This window comes from Tachypleus tridentatus, chromosome 10, assembly GCF_004210375.1.
Source record: "Tachypleus tridentatus isolate NWPU-2018 chromosome 10, ASM421037v1, whole genome shotgun sequence".
In the NCBI taxonomy this organism is placed as follows: domain Eukaryota; kingdom Metazoa; phylum Arthropoda; class Merostomata; order Xiphosura; family Limulidae; genus Tachypleus; species Tachypleus tridentatus.
In genome coordinates, this window is record NC_134834.1 from 85,471,196 (window position 1) to 85,485,226 (window position 14,031).

The window sequence follows — 14,031 nt, forward strand, 5'->3', positions numbered from 1 at the left end:
GGAGGCAAGTATGTTTCAGGAGTTTTAAGCAAGAAATTAATGAGTTCCTGAAAAAAGTAAAGGGAGGTTATACGGGGACAGCCTTGAAGAACCAAATAGTCCTTTGTTATCTCGGAGTTTTTCCTCCTTCTGTTGTTGTTAAAATATCTGATTAGGGGTATAAATCAAGGAATTGAGATAGGAACTATATATCATTGTAATCTAAGGTTGGTTCAAGATTGTTTATAATGGGAGTGCTAGTTTATAAAGAATCATAGTAGTGAAAACAACTTATAATTATACTAATCAAGTCTAGTTACTATTCTGGTTCTAGTTCTAATAGATTTGAACCTTTTGCTGCTCAAAATGACAACTAAAGTGTACATAGTTTAGGAATCTTTCTTTTAGTGTGCTGAAAAAGTTATTTAGAGTGGGGACATAAGACAGGCTTGCTTGCTAAATGCTAAACCAAGAGGATATTACAGAACATGTTAACAGTTTAATTGTTGCTTAAAAAGTATAAAGATTGTCTTCAAATGTTAAGAGATAGAAATGAAATTGGAGTTCTGCAAAAGTGAAAAATACTCAAGGATATGTTTATAAAAACAAATTTGTTGGCTAAACAGATGAGATAGTTTTCATTATTATAATATGCTAGAGATGAGCTACTCTTAAGTAGGCTAGTAACGTGAATTTTAGGAAATCTTTAAAAATGTTTAATAAAGCTTAGAACGAAGGTGTGAGGATTCAGGGAGCTTTGGAAATTGGGTGTGAACGAACTGATAGAATAGCTGTGTCATTAAAGATGTTGAAAAAGAAAGATGAAGTATAACCATTAATGTAATGCTCAAAGACAACCATGAGATTTAAAGTAGCAGTTAGATATTATTTTAATGATAGAAGTGTTAGGAATAAAATGGATGATCTTAGGGTGTCCTTGAAATTGAATAGCATGATATAATTTGATTTGCTAAAACTTGAGTACTTTTGGAGAATATTGCTTATGGTAGTGATTTTGAAACTTCATATTGTTAGATATTCAGTAGTGATAGACTTTAAGAGAGGGAGAACTAGGGTAGTTTTAAAGGCTATTAAGATTGATGACATAAAATTAGGAAACAAGCAGTTGAATTTATTTGGATTAAAATCAGAGGTTTTGATTATATTAGTTTTTAATTAGCCATTCTTATAAGCCATCTGATTAAACAGATGGTATCAGTGATAAATTATATAATAGAATTTTTACTGATAAGGATCTGATGCAATAATTATGGGTTACTTCGATTTTAGACATTGAGATTGTATGGAGTCAGCTAGTGAGGAAGTGATAAGTATTTCTTAAAGGGATTCAGAATGGTTTTCTTATTAGTCCAACTTTGCTGTTCCACACACTAAACTAAATTAAGTTTTAAAAAAACACAACTTATAGCCAGCCTCTGTCATTCATATACCTATTAAGTCTTTTCTTAAACTCATTTAAATTTACTGCCTCTTACAACATTTGAAGGAAACCCATTCCAAAGGCCAACCATCATATTAGAAAAATAAAACTTAGTTGAAAATGACTCCTACCCTGCCAACATTTATATTTGTCCCCTAGTCCTACTGTTGTCACTGTTAAGTATGGAAAAAGATGATGTATCAATAATATCACTTTTATTTATAATCTTAATTACTTGAATCAGATCCCATCTAACTCTTCTTTTTACAAGAGAACTCATTTTGAAAGAATTTAGCTTCTCTTGATGTGACAACTCTTTCATCCCAAGCACCATTTTAGAAACCCTTTCCAACAATTCAATGTCTCTTCTTAGGTAAGAAGCCCAAGAAGTCAATACAATATTCCAAATGTGGCCTTAACCAGTGACCTGTTCAATTAAATTATGATCTCATTAGACTTGTATTCAATATTTCTGTAAATACAATCTAGAATTGTATTTGCCCTACCACCAGCAACAGTACACTGCTTGAATGGCATAATTCAGGAGAATTTTGTACTGTGTAACATAGAACACAACAGGACATGTGAACTTGAAAAACAAGAAATAAAAATATTTATAACTCTTAATTTTTATTTTCTCTTGAAACAAAACACTTTCAGAGACCCTGCAGAAGTATATCTGTTAAACATATATAAAAACAACAAAGTCCTTTTGCAGTCCTACTAAGCAGTAATCAGTTCTAGTCAATCAACAAGTTGTACACACAGTTTTTCTTGTATATTATGTTATCAAACTATATATGATGAATAATGTTTCTTTACTCTCATTTAGTTATGGGATGTATATTTTAAAATAGTTTTACAGGTAGAATAATTCTGGATTTGTCTATTAAGTAAGATGTCACACTCCACTAGTTTTTACAAGTCTTACAAATGTAAAATAGTAGCATTTCTGATACTGCATCTTATCTCCTCACAAATATAGTTATTCTCATTCAGTGCTGTCCTCTATATGCAAAAATATTTTTACATGCCACATACCCTATGATCACTGTGGTTCAGCAATGCATGTAAATCATCTTGCAATAACTTACCACTAATAGGAGTGCAACATTGATTCCCTCTATTTGCTTCTTAACCATCACTTCTTGTTCGAAAGTGTTTATATCAAAATGTTCTTTATTGAGATCTTCAATTTTTTGTTGTTTTCAAACTCATTGAATTTTTGAAATTTTTGTTGAACTGTTTTTTTGTACTTTATTCCAAATTGGAATTGTTATTTACAGTTTTATAAAAGTTTGCAAATATAAGGATACTTTTTTCCTCAGTTTTTAATTTCTTTGTTCTAACACTGATTTATTGAGTCATTCATCTGCAACAGTGAATTTCAAAGTCCAAGTTAATACTTTGGAGGTAATACTATCTATCAACACTTATACAGCTTGCAGGTGGGAGGAACTCAACATTAGAATCATTGGCTGTTATTCGACACAGATTAATTGCTATGTGAGTCAAACTCCTCCTCCTGAAGTTGCCCACTTTCTTCTTGAACATGCCAAACCTGTTCAGGATGATGAAGAACTTGACAGCTTTTTTCATCTGGTTTTGCCATGTCTTCCTATACTCCTAATGCAGAATGAGCTAGGCTTACTACAATTTTTTTGGGCATGATTTGTCATGTTTGTTCAGTTTTATTCATTTCCTCAATTTCTGGTAATAGCTTCCTTCCTTACTGCATGATATACCCTCTTCTCTCAGTATTTTACATTTATTTCTTCCCTGGATGTTAGGATTTATTTTGTATCTCAGATGCATCAGAGTGCTAGAATGCTTCACACTCTATGGGCTTTGGACCAGTTTGCTTTAGACTACCATCAGACTTAATTTTTGTTTCTTGATTTCAACTGTTGGAATTGGATTTTCCTGTGTAATGTTGGACCTGTATCATCCTGTTTGTTCATCCAATGCCCAGTTTTCTGGCCTTCATCTTATCCTATTGACTCTTCTATGGTACTTGTCTACTATCCAACACCTTTCCAAGATGTTCCACTGAGATCCTGAAAATTTTCTGAGGGATACAGTCTCCCTATTACCTTCATGTTGGCATGTTTGTCTTCTTTCACTATTTCCTTACACATTGTTTCTCTGTCACTTGGATCTTTTGAGTATGTATTCATAAGATGGCTGGTATTGGTATTAAAATTTTAATTAAAATAAAATACAGAACATGTTTGAGCAAGAGATGACATATTTTTCAGAGTCTGATTACTACAAGCTTATTTTCAGGACATACTTCTGGCCTCTCCTTCAATGATCTATTTACAGAAATATTCCTAAGATTTTAGAATCCCATGTGAAATCAGTGAGACAGCACTCAACCCTTTCATTTTTGGTTGATCATTTGTCTCATTCAGAACCTAGACAAGCACAGATTACTATTTCATGTTCTATTCCTTAACAGCCCTTACTTATTCTGACCTCTGGGATTGCCAACAGTACCAGTGACTATCTGGTGTGTTCCAATGCAGTGGTGGCTTACTTGAGAGATTTTGTCCCATTATGGAGAGGTTTCACCACTGTTCTTTGGGATTTTCAGGTATTATTCGAGGGACTTGTCATTAACTTCCTTTACCCTTCTCTATGGTCTCAAATACCCATATCTTTTTCCATTGTTTCAGGACCCTACCACCAAGGTGGTACAGAATCTTCTCTTTCAGAAAGCCATCAAACCTGTACCTAATCTTTCTCCAGGTTTTTATTCTAGGCTGTTTGTTATACCCAAGAAAACAAGGAACTGCAGGCCTGTGAGCAATCATTCTAACCTTAATTTTGGGTTCTACTCCTCTTTACCATGGAATCTTTTCTCACCCATAAGAGGGCTTTTTCTTCAGTCTGTGGATAATAAAAGTGGATGTCTTGGTTGCTTATCTTCATATTCCTATATCTTGTTGGTCGATTTGCTATCTGTGGTTTGTTCATTGTGGGGTAGTGTATCAATTTTGTGTTCTACTCTTTAAGCTTGCTTTGACCATATATGTCTTTTGTTGAGTGGTAAAGATTCTTCTTAACATATGCATGCTCAGTGATTTAGCATCCATTGTTACATGGACAACTAGTTTCTGTTAGGTTGTTCCAAATAGGAATCTGCCCAATGCACTCATCTGTTGTTTTTGTAGGAAGCTTGAATAGGTTGACTAATGAGACATCCTTTGTTATACCTACTCAATATCTCATTCACTTAGGTGTCTTATTCAACACTCATCTCAATTGGACCCAACTTTCCCCTCTTCAACTCAATTTGATGGAGCTTTTAGTACTCTTTGCCCTTACTACTCTACCTATTACTTCTCAGAAAATACTATCGCTTTTGGGTATGTGGTCTTCTATGGAAGTCATTATTCCCTTAGGTTGAGCACATATGAGGTTTCTTTAGTGGAGCCTGCATGGACAATGGAACCTTGCATGGGATCCCTTAGATGCTGCTATAGCTCTTCCTTCTCCTTGTCTTTATTTGCATATTTTCATTGATACTTCTCTATAAAATTGCTGTCCACCACCTCATCTGGTTCTTCTATTTATTTTCATGCATCTAGTCAGTCCTTTACTGCTATTGATCTCTCAATTTGCTCCCCTTCATTATTCTCCCATTTTACATGGAGGGTTGACAATAATCCACGAGGCAGTGATAATTTTCCTATAATTTTGAGAGACTGGTCATGGTCAATGACACCTGACCCACATGCCCTGGTGAAAGCTGGATCATGCAAACTGGCCTTCTTTCACTACTCTCGCAGAACTTCATCCTGCCATCATCTGTAAGCCATCAATAAATGACTGTTTGGCAGCAATAACTGACTGTATTATACAAGCAGCTTCTCAAAGTATTCCTAAAACCTTAACACGTTTTCCACTATTTTTTCATCTGTGGTGGAATCCTGCCTGCTACATGGCATGGAAGTCTCAAAAACGGGCCTCAGATACTTTCCATAGATATCCCACATTCTTGAACCTCATCACTTTCCAGCAGGCCCATGCAAATGCTTGGTGGGTAGACATCAAAGCCAAAAAGAATCTTGGATTAAGTTCACAACCAGCATATCTTCTACCACCAGTTCCAAAGTCATATGGGACAAGATTTGATAGATCAGTGGGCAATATAATTCTGTCCCCCTCTTGACCTTGCTCTCTGATGGCCAGGAAGTAGCTGATACCTGGAGCATTGTCGATACTCTAGGTGAAAGCATTTGCTAGGTATCTAGCACTTCTGCTTCTTCCTCCACCTTCTTAGTCATCAAGTCTCCAGCAGAGCGATCACCTCTTTCCTTTTGAGCTGATTTCTATATGACTATAATCGTCCCTTTACACTGGTGGAACTCAAACTGGCCCTTCATCAGTCTGGCAGTACATCAGTTGGACCTGATGATGTACGTTACGAAATGCTACACCATCTATCTCCAGCTTTTCTTGCTATTCTTCTGATTGTTTTTAACCAGATCTGGCAGGAGAATATTTTTCCTGATGTCTGGTGCCAGGCTATTGTTGTACCTTTCTCTAGGTCTGGGAAGGATCCCAAGATTCCTTCAAACTACTGTCCAATTGCTTTGATGAGCTGTCTCTGTAAGACTTTAAAAAGGATGGTTAATCCTCGTCTTGTTTGGTTCCTCCAATCAAACAACCTCCTCTCACTCACCCAGTGTGTGTTCCGATGACAGTGCTCCACCGTGGACCACCTGATTCGACTTGAAATGTCAATAAGAGAAGCCTTTCTTAAATGACAACATATTGTATCGATATTCTTTGACATTGAGAAGGCTTATGATACAACATGGAGGTCTGGCATTTTGCGAGACCTCCATAAATATGGGTTACATGACCATTTGCCCATTTTTATTAAAATTTTTTTAATGGACAGGAAATTCCAAGTTTGAGTGGGTTCGACACTTTCCCATTCTTTTCTACAGGTATTCTCTTCCCTAAGATGTGCCTGGCAATGGTCAGTTACAAATTCTCTCTTTGTTAACCTGAAGATGACATAGGAAGGTTGAAATGTTGTCCTCTGTTTATCAATAAAAGTGTTAATATCCATACCAGTCATTCTGAGATACATTTGCCACATCACTCTATATCAAGTTACCTCTATTTTGGTCTCTGGTTCCTCATCCACTTGCACTTACTGTCAATGCATTCAGCCAGGGGTGTTTATCCTTTCACCCCTCTCAATCCAAGGAAGATTTCAATCATCTATGCCATTTCATAGATTTGTTCTTTACTGACTGACTGTATTTTATGCAGCTGCTCCAGTCTGCCCCACCATTACTTCTTCCTCTTACTCCATTCCTTTTGCATTAACCTTGGTCATTATCATTTTGTCCAGTCCTTTCTACTTTCCACACACAACTGTGGCAGGTGTTTAGGCATAAGATTAATATTTCTAACGAAACATTAATCCCCTGGGGTGCTCGAAGACTGAACAGTCCTCCTTCAACCCTGCATTTGGTAGAAATTGAGAAAAGGAAACTTGACTGGATGGTTAGATAGATAATTAGGATAAACAGATTAATGAGTGTAAATCTATATAGATAAATGCTAATCTGGGAGGCATGGCAGATGACACCTGCATGCCTGGTTTTTATGCAGTTCTTGGCAAGGAGATCCAGTTTGTTCCAGCTGTCCCTTCATTTTTGTTTTGTTCCATATGTTCTTCCTCTATGGATGTTTTTATCAACGTAAGTTTGACATTTTCCATCATTAGGTTTTTGGTCTGGGGTTTTTCACCTGTTCAAGCCACTGTTCCTCTTCTTATAGATTTCCTCACTTGGCTGTTTGGTCAGGGTACTTTGGTCTCTTTAATAATTGATTATTGGGCTGCCTTATCTCTTTCTTTTAATTTTCTTTGGGACTGTAGAATTTCTGCCTCTCCTACCCTGTTACTGTTGTTGCTTTCCTTCTGATTTAGTAAACCTCTTCAGCTTACAGTCCTTCCAGATTGGAATTTCAGTGTGGTTCCTCACCCTTACTTTTTTCTTTAAGGATCCTTCTAAGTAGTGAGTGGTTCTTGTCCAGGTTTACTTAAACTAATAAAATCTGCATTATGAGGTCATGATGACTTACATGCACTCATGTTTTTCCTCACAATATATTTGCTTCATTCTGCACTGTACTAACCTTTGGACTTCATGGGTAAAACAGAAGGGGAAAGCTGCTCATCTCTGCTGTGCTTTAGACTGAATAAATCAGGAGTAGTCTACTTTTTAAAATAGGGTTTTTGTGGTCATCCATTGCACTGACTCCAGTGTTGATGTTCCACCAGAGTCTCCAATGCATTTTATCACTTTCCAGTTCCCAGCTGCTGGGATGGTGGACCATGGATGTGATTTATATAAGATGCAAACACAAATTAATTTTTTCAGTTAAGAGTACAGCAGTGGTGTTTTGCTAGTGTAGATAACAAGATATCCTGTAATTTGAAGCTTCATCCCTGAATGAGTTTGTCTGAGAGGTTTTTGTAACTTTTCAGTGAGCCATCAAAATTTGCAGTTCACCCCTTCAATTGGGATCCCTCGTCCTACCCCCACATGGATGTTGGTTCCCAGTGGCTAGTTTTGGATGCAGTTGACTTGCCATGTACAATCCATTGCACCCTAGCCACTCTGTGTCTTGGGGAACATCCTTTTACTCCCACTCACATTACTGTCATCAACAGGGTTGAGATTCTAATATCACATGGTTCAGATCCATGCCCAATGATTATTCTCCTCTTTATACATGTGTTCATCCCATTTTCTACCCATATTGGCAAAATATCTTTCCACAATGTGTGGAGAGTATGTCTGGCACAGAAGTGGTGCAGTTTTCCACATATCTTTTTCTATGCAGATCTTCCCTTTTTGAATGTTTTGTGGACATTTTCAAAGGATACTTCTTTCTTTCCCTGGCAGTGGTCTCTTTACCTATTCAATCTGAGATTCTAGCTATATCTGTTAGAAGAGGTACCATGTTGGAATTTATTATTTTCCTGTACTGAAAATGTATTTTCAGTAGGTTTTTGTTTGTTCTCTAGTTTCTCATTATTCCTTCCCACAGAAAACCAGTGCTTCCATTTTCTACCTAAACTCAAAGTGGTAGTTTGGTAGTATCAAATAGAGTGAATCACATCTGTCAGGAGGTTGTGTCACAAGTTGAACCACATTGTTTGTTGGGTATGTGGGGGCTCAAAGCTTGTGGCATGCAAAAGAAAATAGTTGCATATAGAGAGAAATGTAAATACCCATTGGAAACACAATATAAATACAGGAAAATTGTAACTTCAAGTAAAACCATTGAAATTCAGCTAGCCTTTGTAAGCAACAGGATGCAATGTAATTGAAATTTTGATATATATTTTTCACAATAGAAACTATTGCACAAGTGAAGAATGGTAATTATTTTCAGTCTTACCTTAGTGTTAATTATTTTCAGTCTTACCTTAGTGTTAATTATTTTCAGTCTTACCTTAGTGTTAATTATTTTCAGTCTTACCTTAGTGTTAATTATTTTCAGTCTTACCTTAGTGTTAATTATTTTCAGTCTTACCTTAGTGTATGTGTACATCACACCTTTACATAATAATGATGTTTTATTTGAATTGCTGTAATACATGTGTGGTTAGATTAAATTTTTTGACAGTTATTTTAACTATTTTGTTTGTTTTTTGTTGTTCTTTTTTCCACATTCTCACAGTTTAGATGTTTTCAACAGTCATGACATTTTCAAGTTTTCCAGGGTGTACTTTTTTGCCTCGTCTTGGTTCTAGACTGTTCAGGTAAGCTGATAATCTTTGCTAAAGTCATTAAGAGATGTCATTAAAGAATTGTTAATATAGTGAATCAATGGAATAATTGGTCATTTTTTACTGGTATTTAGTATATCACATATAGTGAGGTATTCTAACTTGTCTTACTCCTAATCTGTCATATTTTATAAGAGATATAGATTTGTAGTATCAAATTTTGTGTTCCATCTTGCAAGGTCTTTTTAATTTTTTTCTACCTCATCTTAAAGTTTATTTACCAAGTTTGGAAATCATATTAATAGTTTTGTATTTTCATCAGTTAGAACACTTGGTTTAAATGATTAATCTAACAAAGTGATCAGTGCAATATTGATATTATTGTATATTTTAATTTTTTTTGCATGATTCAAATGTTATTAGGATCTCAGCAACTAACATGGTTTACAATCAATTTGGTGCATAAATTGGTTAGAAAAAAAAACAATAAAGCCAATAGGGTTCACATTAATCTTCATTATAAATTCTAGAGTATGAATAAGCAATGTTTTACACTTCTTTATAACCTATTCAAATATGTTAACAGTGATGAGTTTTTAACCATCAGAGATGAGTATGTTGCAGGTCTTGATGATGAGAAACCAACTTGAAATAAAAATGTATCTCAGAATGGCTGATGTGGCATTTAACACTTATTAATGACCAAGGAAGGTTTAAACGTTGTTCTCTCCTTATCAATAAAAGTGTTAATACCCATACCAGCCATTCTGAGATACATATTGCAGGTCTGTAAAAGTACTATTGGTTTAAGAATATGGAAAGGTAAAAACATTCACAGATATTCCATTGGTTTAATCAATATAGAGTTATATCTGAAACAGTATTTTTACTTCTAGTTTCACTTGTAATTCAGATCCAACATAGGTTGATTTATGTTAAATATGGTAACTTCATAATAATTAATTCTTCATACATGTAGCACTTCAAGACCAGCAAATCATATAATCAAGTTAACTCGACTTCGAGTGGTAGATAACAGCGCCCTTGGAAAGCAAGCCATGATGGATGGGAAGCCTCCTAAGTGTATTCATGTGTATAATAAAACAGGAATTGGAACAATTGGTGATAAAATACTTGTAACAATTAAAGGCCAAAAGAAAAAAGCATTAATTGTTGGAGTACGACAGAGACAAAAGTGTTTTGTGCCAAGGTTTGACTCGAATAACATTGTTCTTATTGATGACAATGGAAATCCTCTAGGTACCAGGATTCATGTTCCAGTCCCATCCATGTTAAGAGGAAAGAAAGAATTTGCAAAAGTTCTTGCTCTCTGTACAACTTTTGTGTAAATTGGATTAAAATCTCATGTGGATTGTGTAGAAGTTTTAATTAGTGTATTGAGTGAACCCTTTAGAGAAATAGTAGCTGTCAATTAACTTGTTAGAAAATGTTGGTCATTTATGTTTTTTTAGTTCCAAGAAAAATTCCTCTTATAAAATATTAATGAACAACATAAAAATAACTTTAAAAGTAAATGTTTGTAACATACTGCATTTAAAACAGCTTATCAGAATCATGAAAAAAAAGTATATATATATAAATTTAGTTGTGTTGCATGTCTTCCAGGTTAAATTTCTCATTTCAGTTGAGAAACTTTCTATACTAGTAGATATGTTTAAGTACATGACATATCCTGGTAATGAACAGTTCAAGACCTACATAGTAATGAAAACATAAAATGAAACTAATATTAGATGAACTATAATAAAGTGTTGTTTGTGTGATTGTCCTTTCTTTTTTTAAATATACATTCATACAAGTGATATTGGAAATATAGAAACAGTTATATTTTGGTTAGACACCTTTATAAGTACATAAACATAGTTGCATATCTAAACATATACCAATACTGAAATGTTTAATGTTAATTGAACAAAATTGTTGTTCAGTTAAGTAAAACATTATGACAATGTGGAAATGAAACAAATTTATGTTTATAATATATCAAAAAGGTACAGTTTTAAGGGTTCTTAGCTTTCACACAATAAATATTATCTAGAAATAAAACTTCAAGTTTGTAAGAAATGTAGAAAAATTTCCCCTAACCTATGACCTTATTGTTAGATAGTGGCCTGCATTATCAGGTGGTTGGGGCGCTCAACTTGAAATTTGAGGGTGACAGGTCGAATCTCGTCACACCAAACAAGCTTGCCCTATTAGCATGGGGCGTTATAATGCGATAGTAAATTCACTGTTTGTTGGTAAAAGATCAGCCCAAGAGTTGGCGGTGAGTGGTAATGACTAGCTGTCATCCCTCCAGTCTTCCACTGCTAAAGTAGGGATTACTAACGCAGATAGCCCTCGTGTAGCTTTGTGCAAAATTCAAAACAAACTTTACAATAGTCCCCAGGTTGGAAAGCAGTAAGTCTTTATTCTTACAACGCTAAAATCAAAGGCTCGATTTCCGTCAGTGGACACAGCTGCTAGCGCGATGTGGTATTGCTATAAGAAAACACACATGCCTTTATAATAATATCGTTTGGCATTCAGATCCTTGTCTTGATTTATTGTGAATGAGCATTATTATGAAAATGAAATTTGTTTGAACAAGTGTGCTCTATCCATTAGAAAACCTGATTCAGAAAGTCTCACAACTTTAGGTATATGGTAATGATACTTTTAGTAGACTAAAAGAGAAATCGATTTATATATAAAGGGCGTTGGTAACAAAAGGGATTTTTCTGTCAGATATAGAATAGAATACTAGTACTTGAGCGATAATTATTGTTACAATACGCTAACGTATTTCCTTTGCATACCTTTTAAAACAGTGGTTCCCAACCAGGGGTGCGAGATAACATTTCAGTTTTTTTTTTTTATATATATATATATATACATTAAGACGTTTCATGGTCTTAAAAACTGGTCAACAAGCACTAACACTAGTCTGCTTCTTCAATTTTTAAAATGCGACTTATTCGATGGTAAACCAGGTCCCTTCATTTTCATTAATTACCTTGCCTATAACCCGTCAAATATGATGGGGCAAATACTACCCCATAGTATACTTTAATCCCATATTTCATAGCTAACTTAAATAAGTTTTGCGAAATCAAACTTCACCAACAAAGATGCAGAAAGGTACGGTCGAGGTTATCAAACATCGATAAATTCTTGTCAGAGTCAATCAAAATTAAGGTCATTCGTGGCGTATTCGTAGAATAATTATCAATAGAAATCGGGTTAATAAGTTATAATGTATAGAAAGGCAAGTGCGTATTTGTAACACTACGTTCCATTTAAAGTATAACTTAATATTGTTATTAGTTTATGTTCTGAAAATACAAAATGAAATGTATAGCCAACAAATGTGGAAACATTTTTTTAATTTAATACCCGATGATTGAAGAGGTTTGTTTTTATTTACAATGTTGGTGATATTACAGAAAATAGTTTAATTCAGAAATGATCAGAATTGATATTCTTACTGATTCTGAGCGAGGTGATCCCACACTACGTTCTTACTTTTGGTGTAGTGAACCAGGTAGTCAAATATGGCTTTGCTATAAGAAAAGTGCTCTAATGTATTACAGGTGAAATATATTGATCAAAATGTCTATTGCATATAAAACATGTATTAAGTTTCAAATATGGTGAAGAGATGGCGCTGCTTTGATACTAATATACGTGAATCGCCTTGGAAAAAATGATGACCTTACCATGGTTATTGAGATACCAATAAGAAGTAGAAGTTGGAATAGTCGTGTTTGTTTCTTGAATCGCTTGGAATTTGAACTGTCAGGCAGCTTTCTAATAACATATATATACTGCTTTAACAGGAGTTATGGAAACACACTTTGTGCATTTCTAAGGTCGTTGATTTAACCCTGATTCTAAGATAGAGTGCATTTCACGTTGATTTAACTGATTCTAAGATAGCCATAAGAAAAGTTATTTATCTCAGATGAATGATAGGTACAGAGTACAATATGGCATGCTTCATTACCAAGTTGATAAAGGAATAGTATTTTCCTCTATAGGTCCATTAGTGTTACAGTCATATAAATATCCACAACATTGTCTAGGTTTCTGTCTAACCCAGAAACGTCCATTTTAAACAAATAATAGTTCAGTCAATTGTTTCTACATTCTTCTACTGCAGTGTATCCCAAACTATGACTTTGCCAGGGGTGCATATAAGCCTTTGGTATGAACTATGACGATATTTTTTCTCTTTTTTTTTTTTTTTAAATCCTTATAGAGATACTGGGAAGTCACGACAACCAAAGCCCAGACGCAGTGGCTATCTGACTAAAAAACTATACTATTCTGTTTAATGTTCAAAGTACCATGAGATCTAATATTCCCATCCACCGCTATTGTGATGGGTTTATGAATTACAGCCTTTTCGCGAAATTCACCACCATACAATTCTTTGTTTCATTGGTTAACATGTAGTTTCATTTAACATCACTCATCAAAGTTTGCATAGATTGAAGGTTGATTAATTTTGGGTTGCTGGGCTGATATTTCAAATATCATATCTTATTGGTCTTCTATTTTTTTCAGCACATTATCTCTAGCGAATTTCAGTTTTACACGTGCTCTGTTTAAATGCCAGTCTTCAGTGAAAGTTCATGAGCTTCTGTGATTGTGAAAGCTGAAATCCAGCTATATACGTATGTATGGCAGCAACCAATCTCCATTATCGATACATCACAGTGCATAAGAGCTTCCTTAAAAACACTTGTGATATCATGGTTTATTAATACTTGGAAATGGGTGAAAGTTCAAATTTCTCCTTAAAACGTGTTTCATAGACAAAGATTGATATTATTTGTTT

General features: G+C 34.7%; 1 protein-coding gene across 7 annotated transcripts in view; it reads left to right on the forward strand.

Annotated features, from left to right (window-relative positions):
* mRpL14 (mitochondrial ribosomal protein L14) overlaps positions 1 to 10,972 on the forward strand; it is a 131,219-nt gene extending 120,247 nt beyond the window's left edge. For 4 of the 7 annotated variants that reach the window (XM_076462544.1, XM_076462542.1, XM_076462540.1 and 1 more), the window contains exons 2-3: positions 9,140 to 9,221; positions 10,168 to 10,972. In XM_076462544.1, the coding sequence (XP_076318659.1) occupies positions 9,145 to 9,221; positions 10,168 to 10,537 (447 nt within the window). In that variant the 5' untranslated portion in view covers positions 9,140 to 9,144 and the 3' untranslated portion in view covers positions 10,538 to 10,972. Of the gene's footprint in view, positions 1 to 9,129; positions 9,222 to 10,167 lie in introns of all 7 variants that reach the window. The other 3 variants (XM_076462546.1, XM_076462545.1, XM_076462541.1) reach the window with 2 other exon arrangements.
* Positions 10,973 to 14,031: the final 3,059 nt, after the last annotated feature.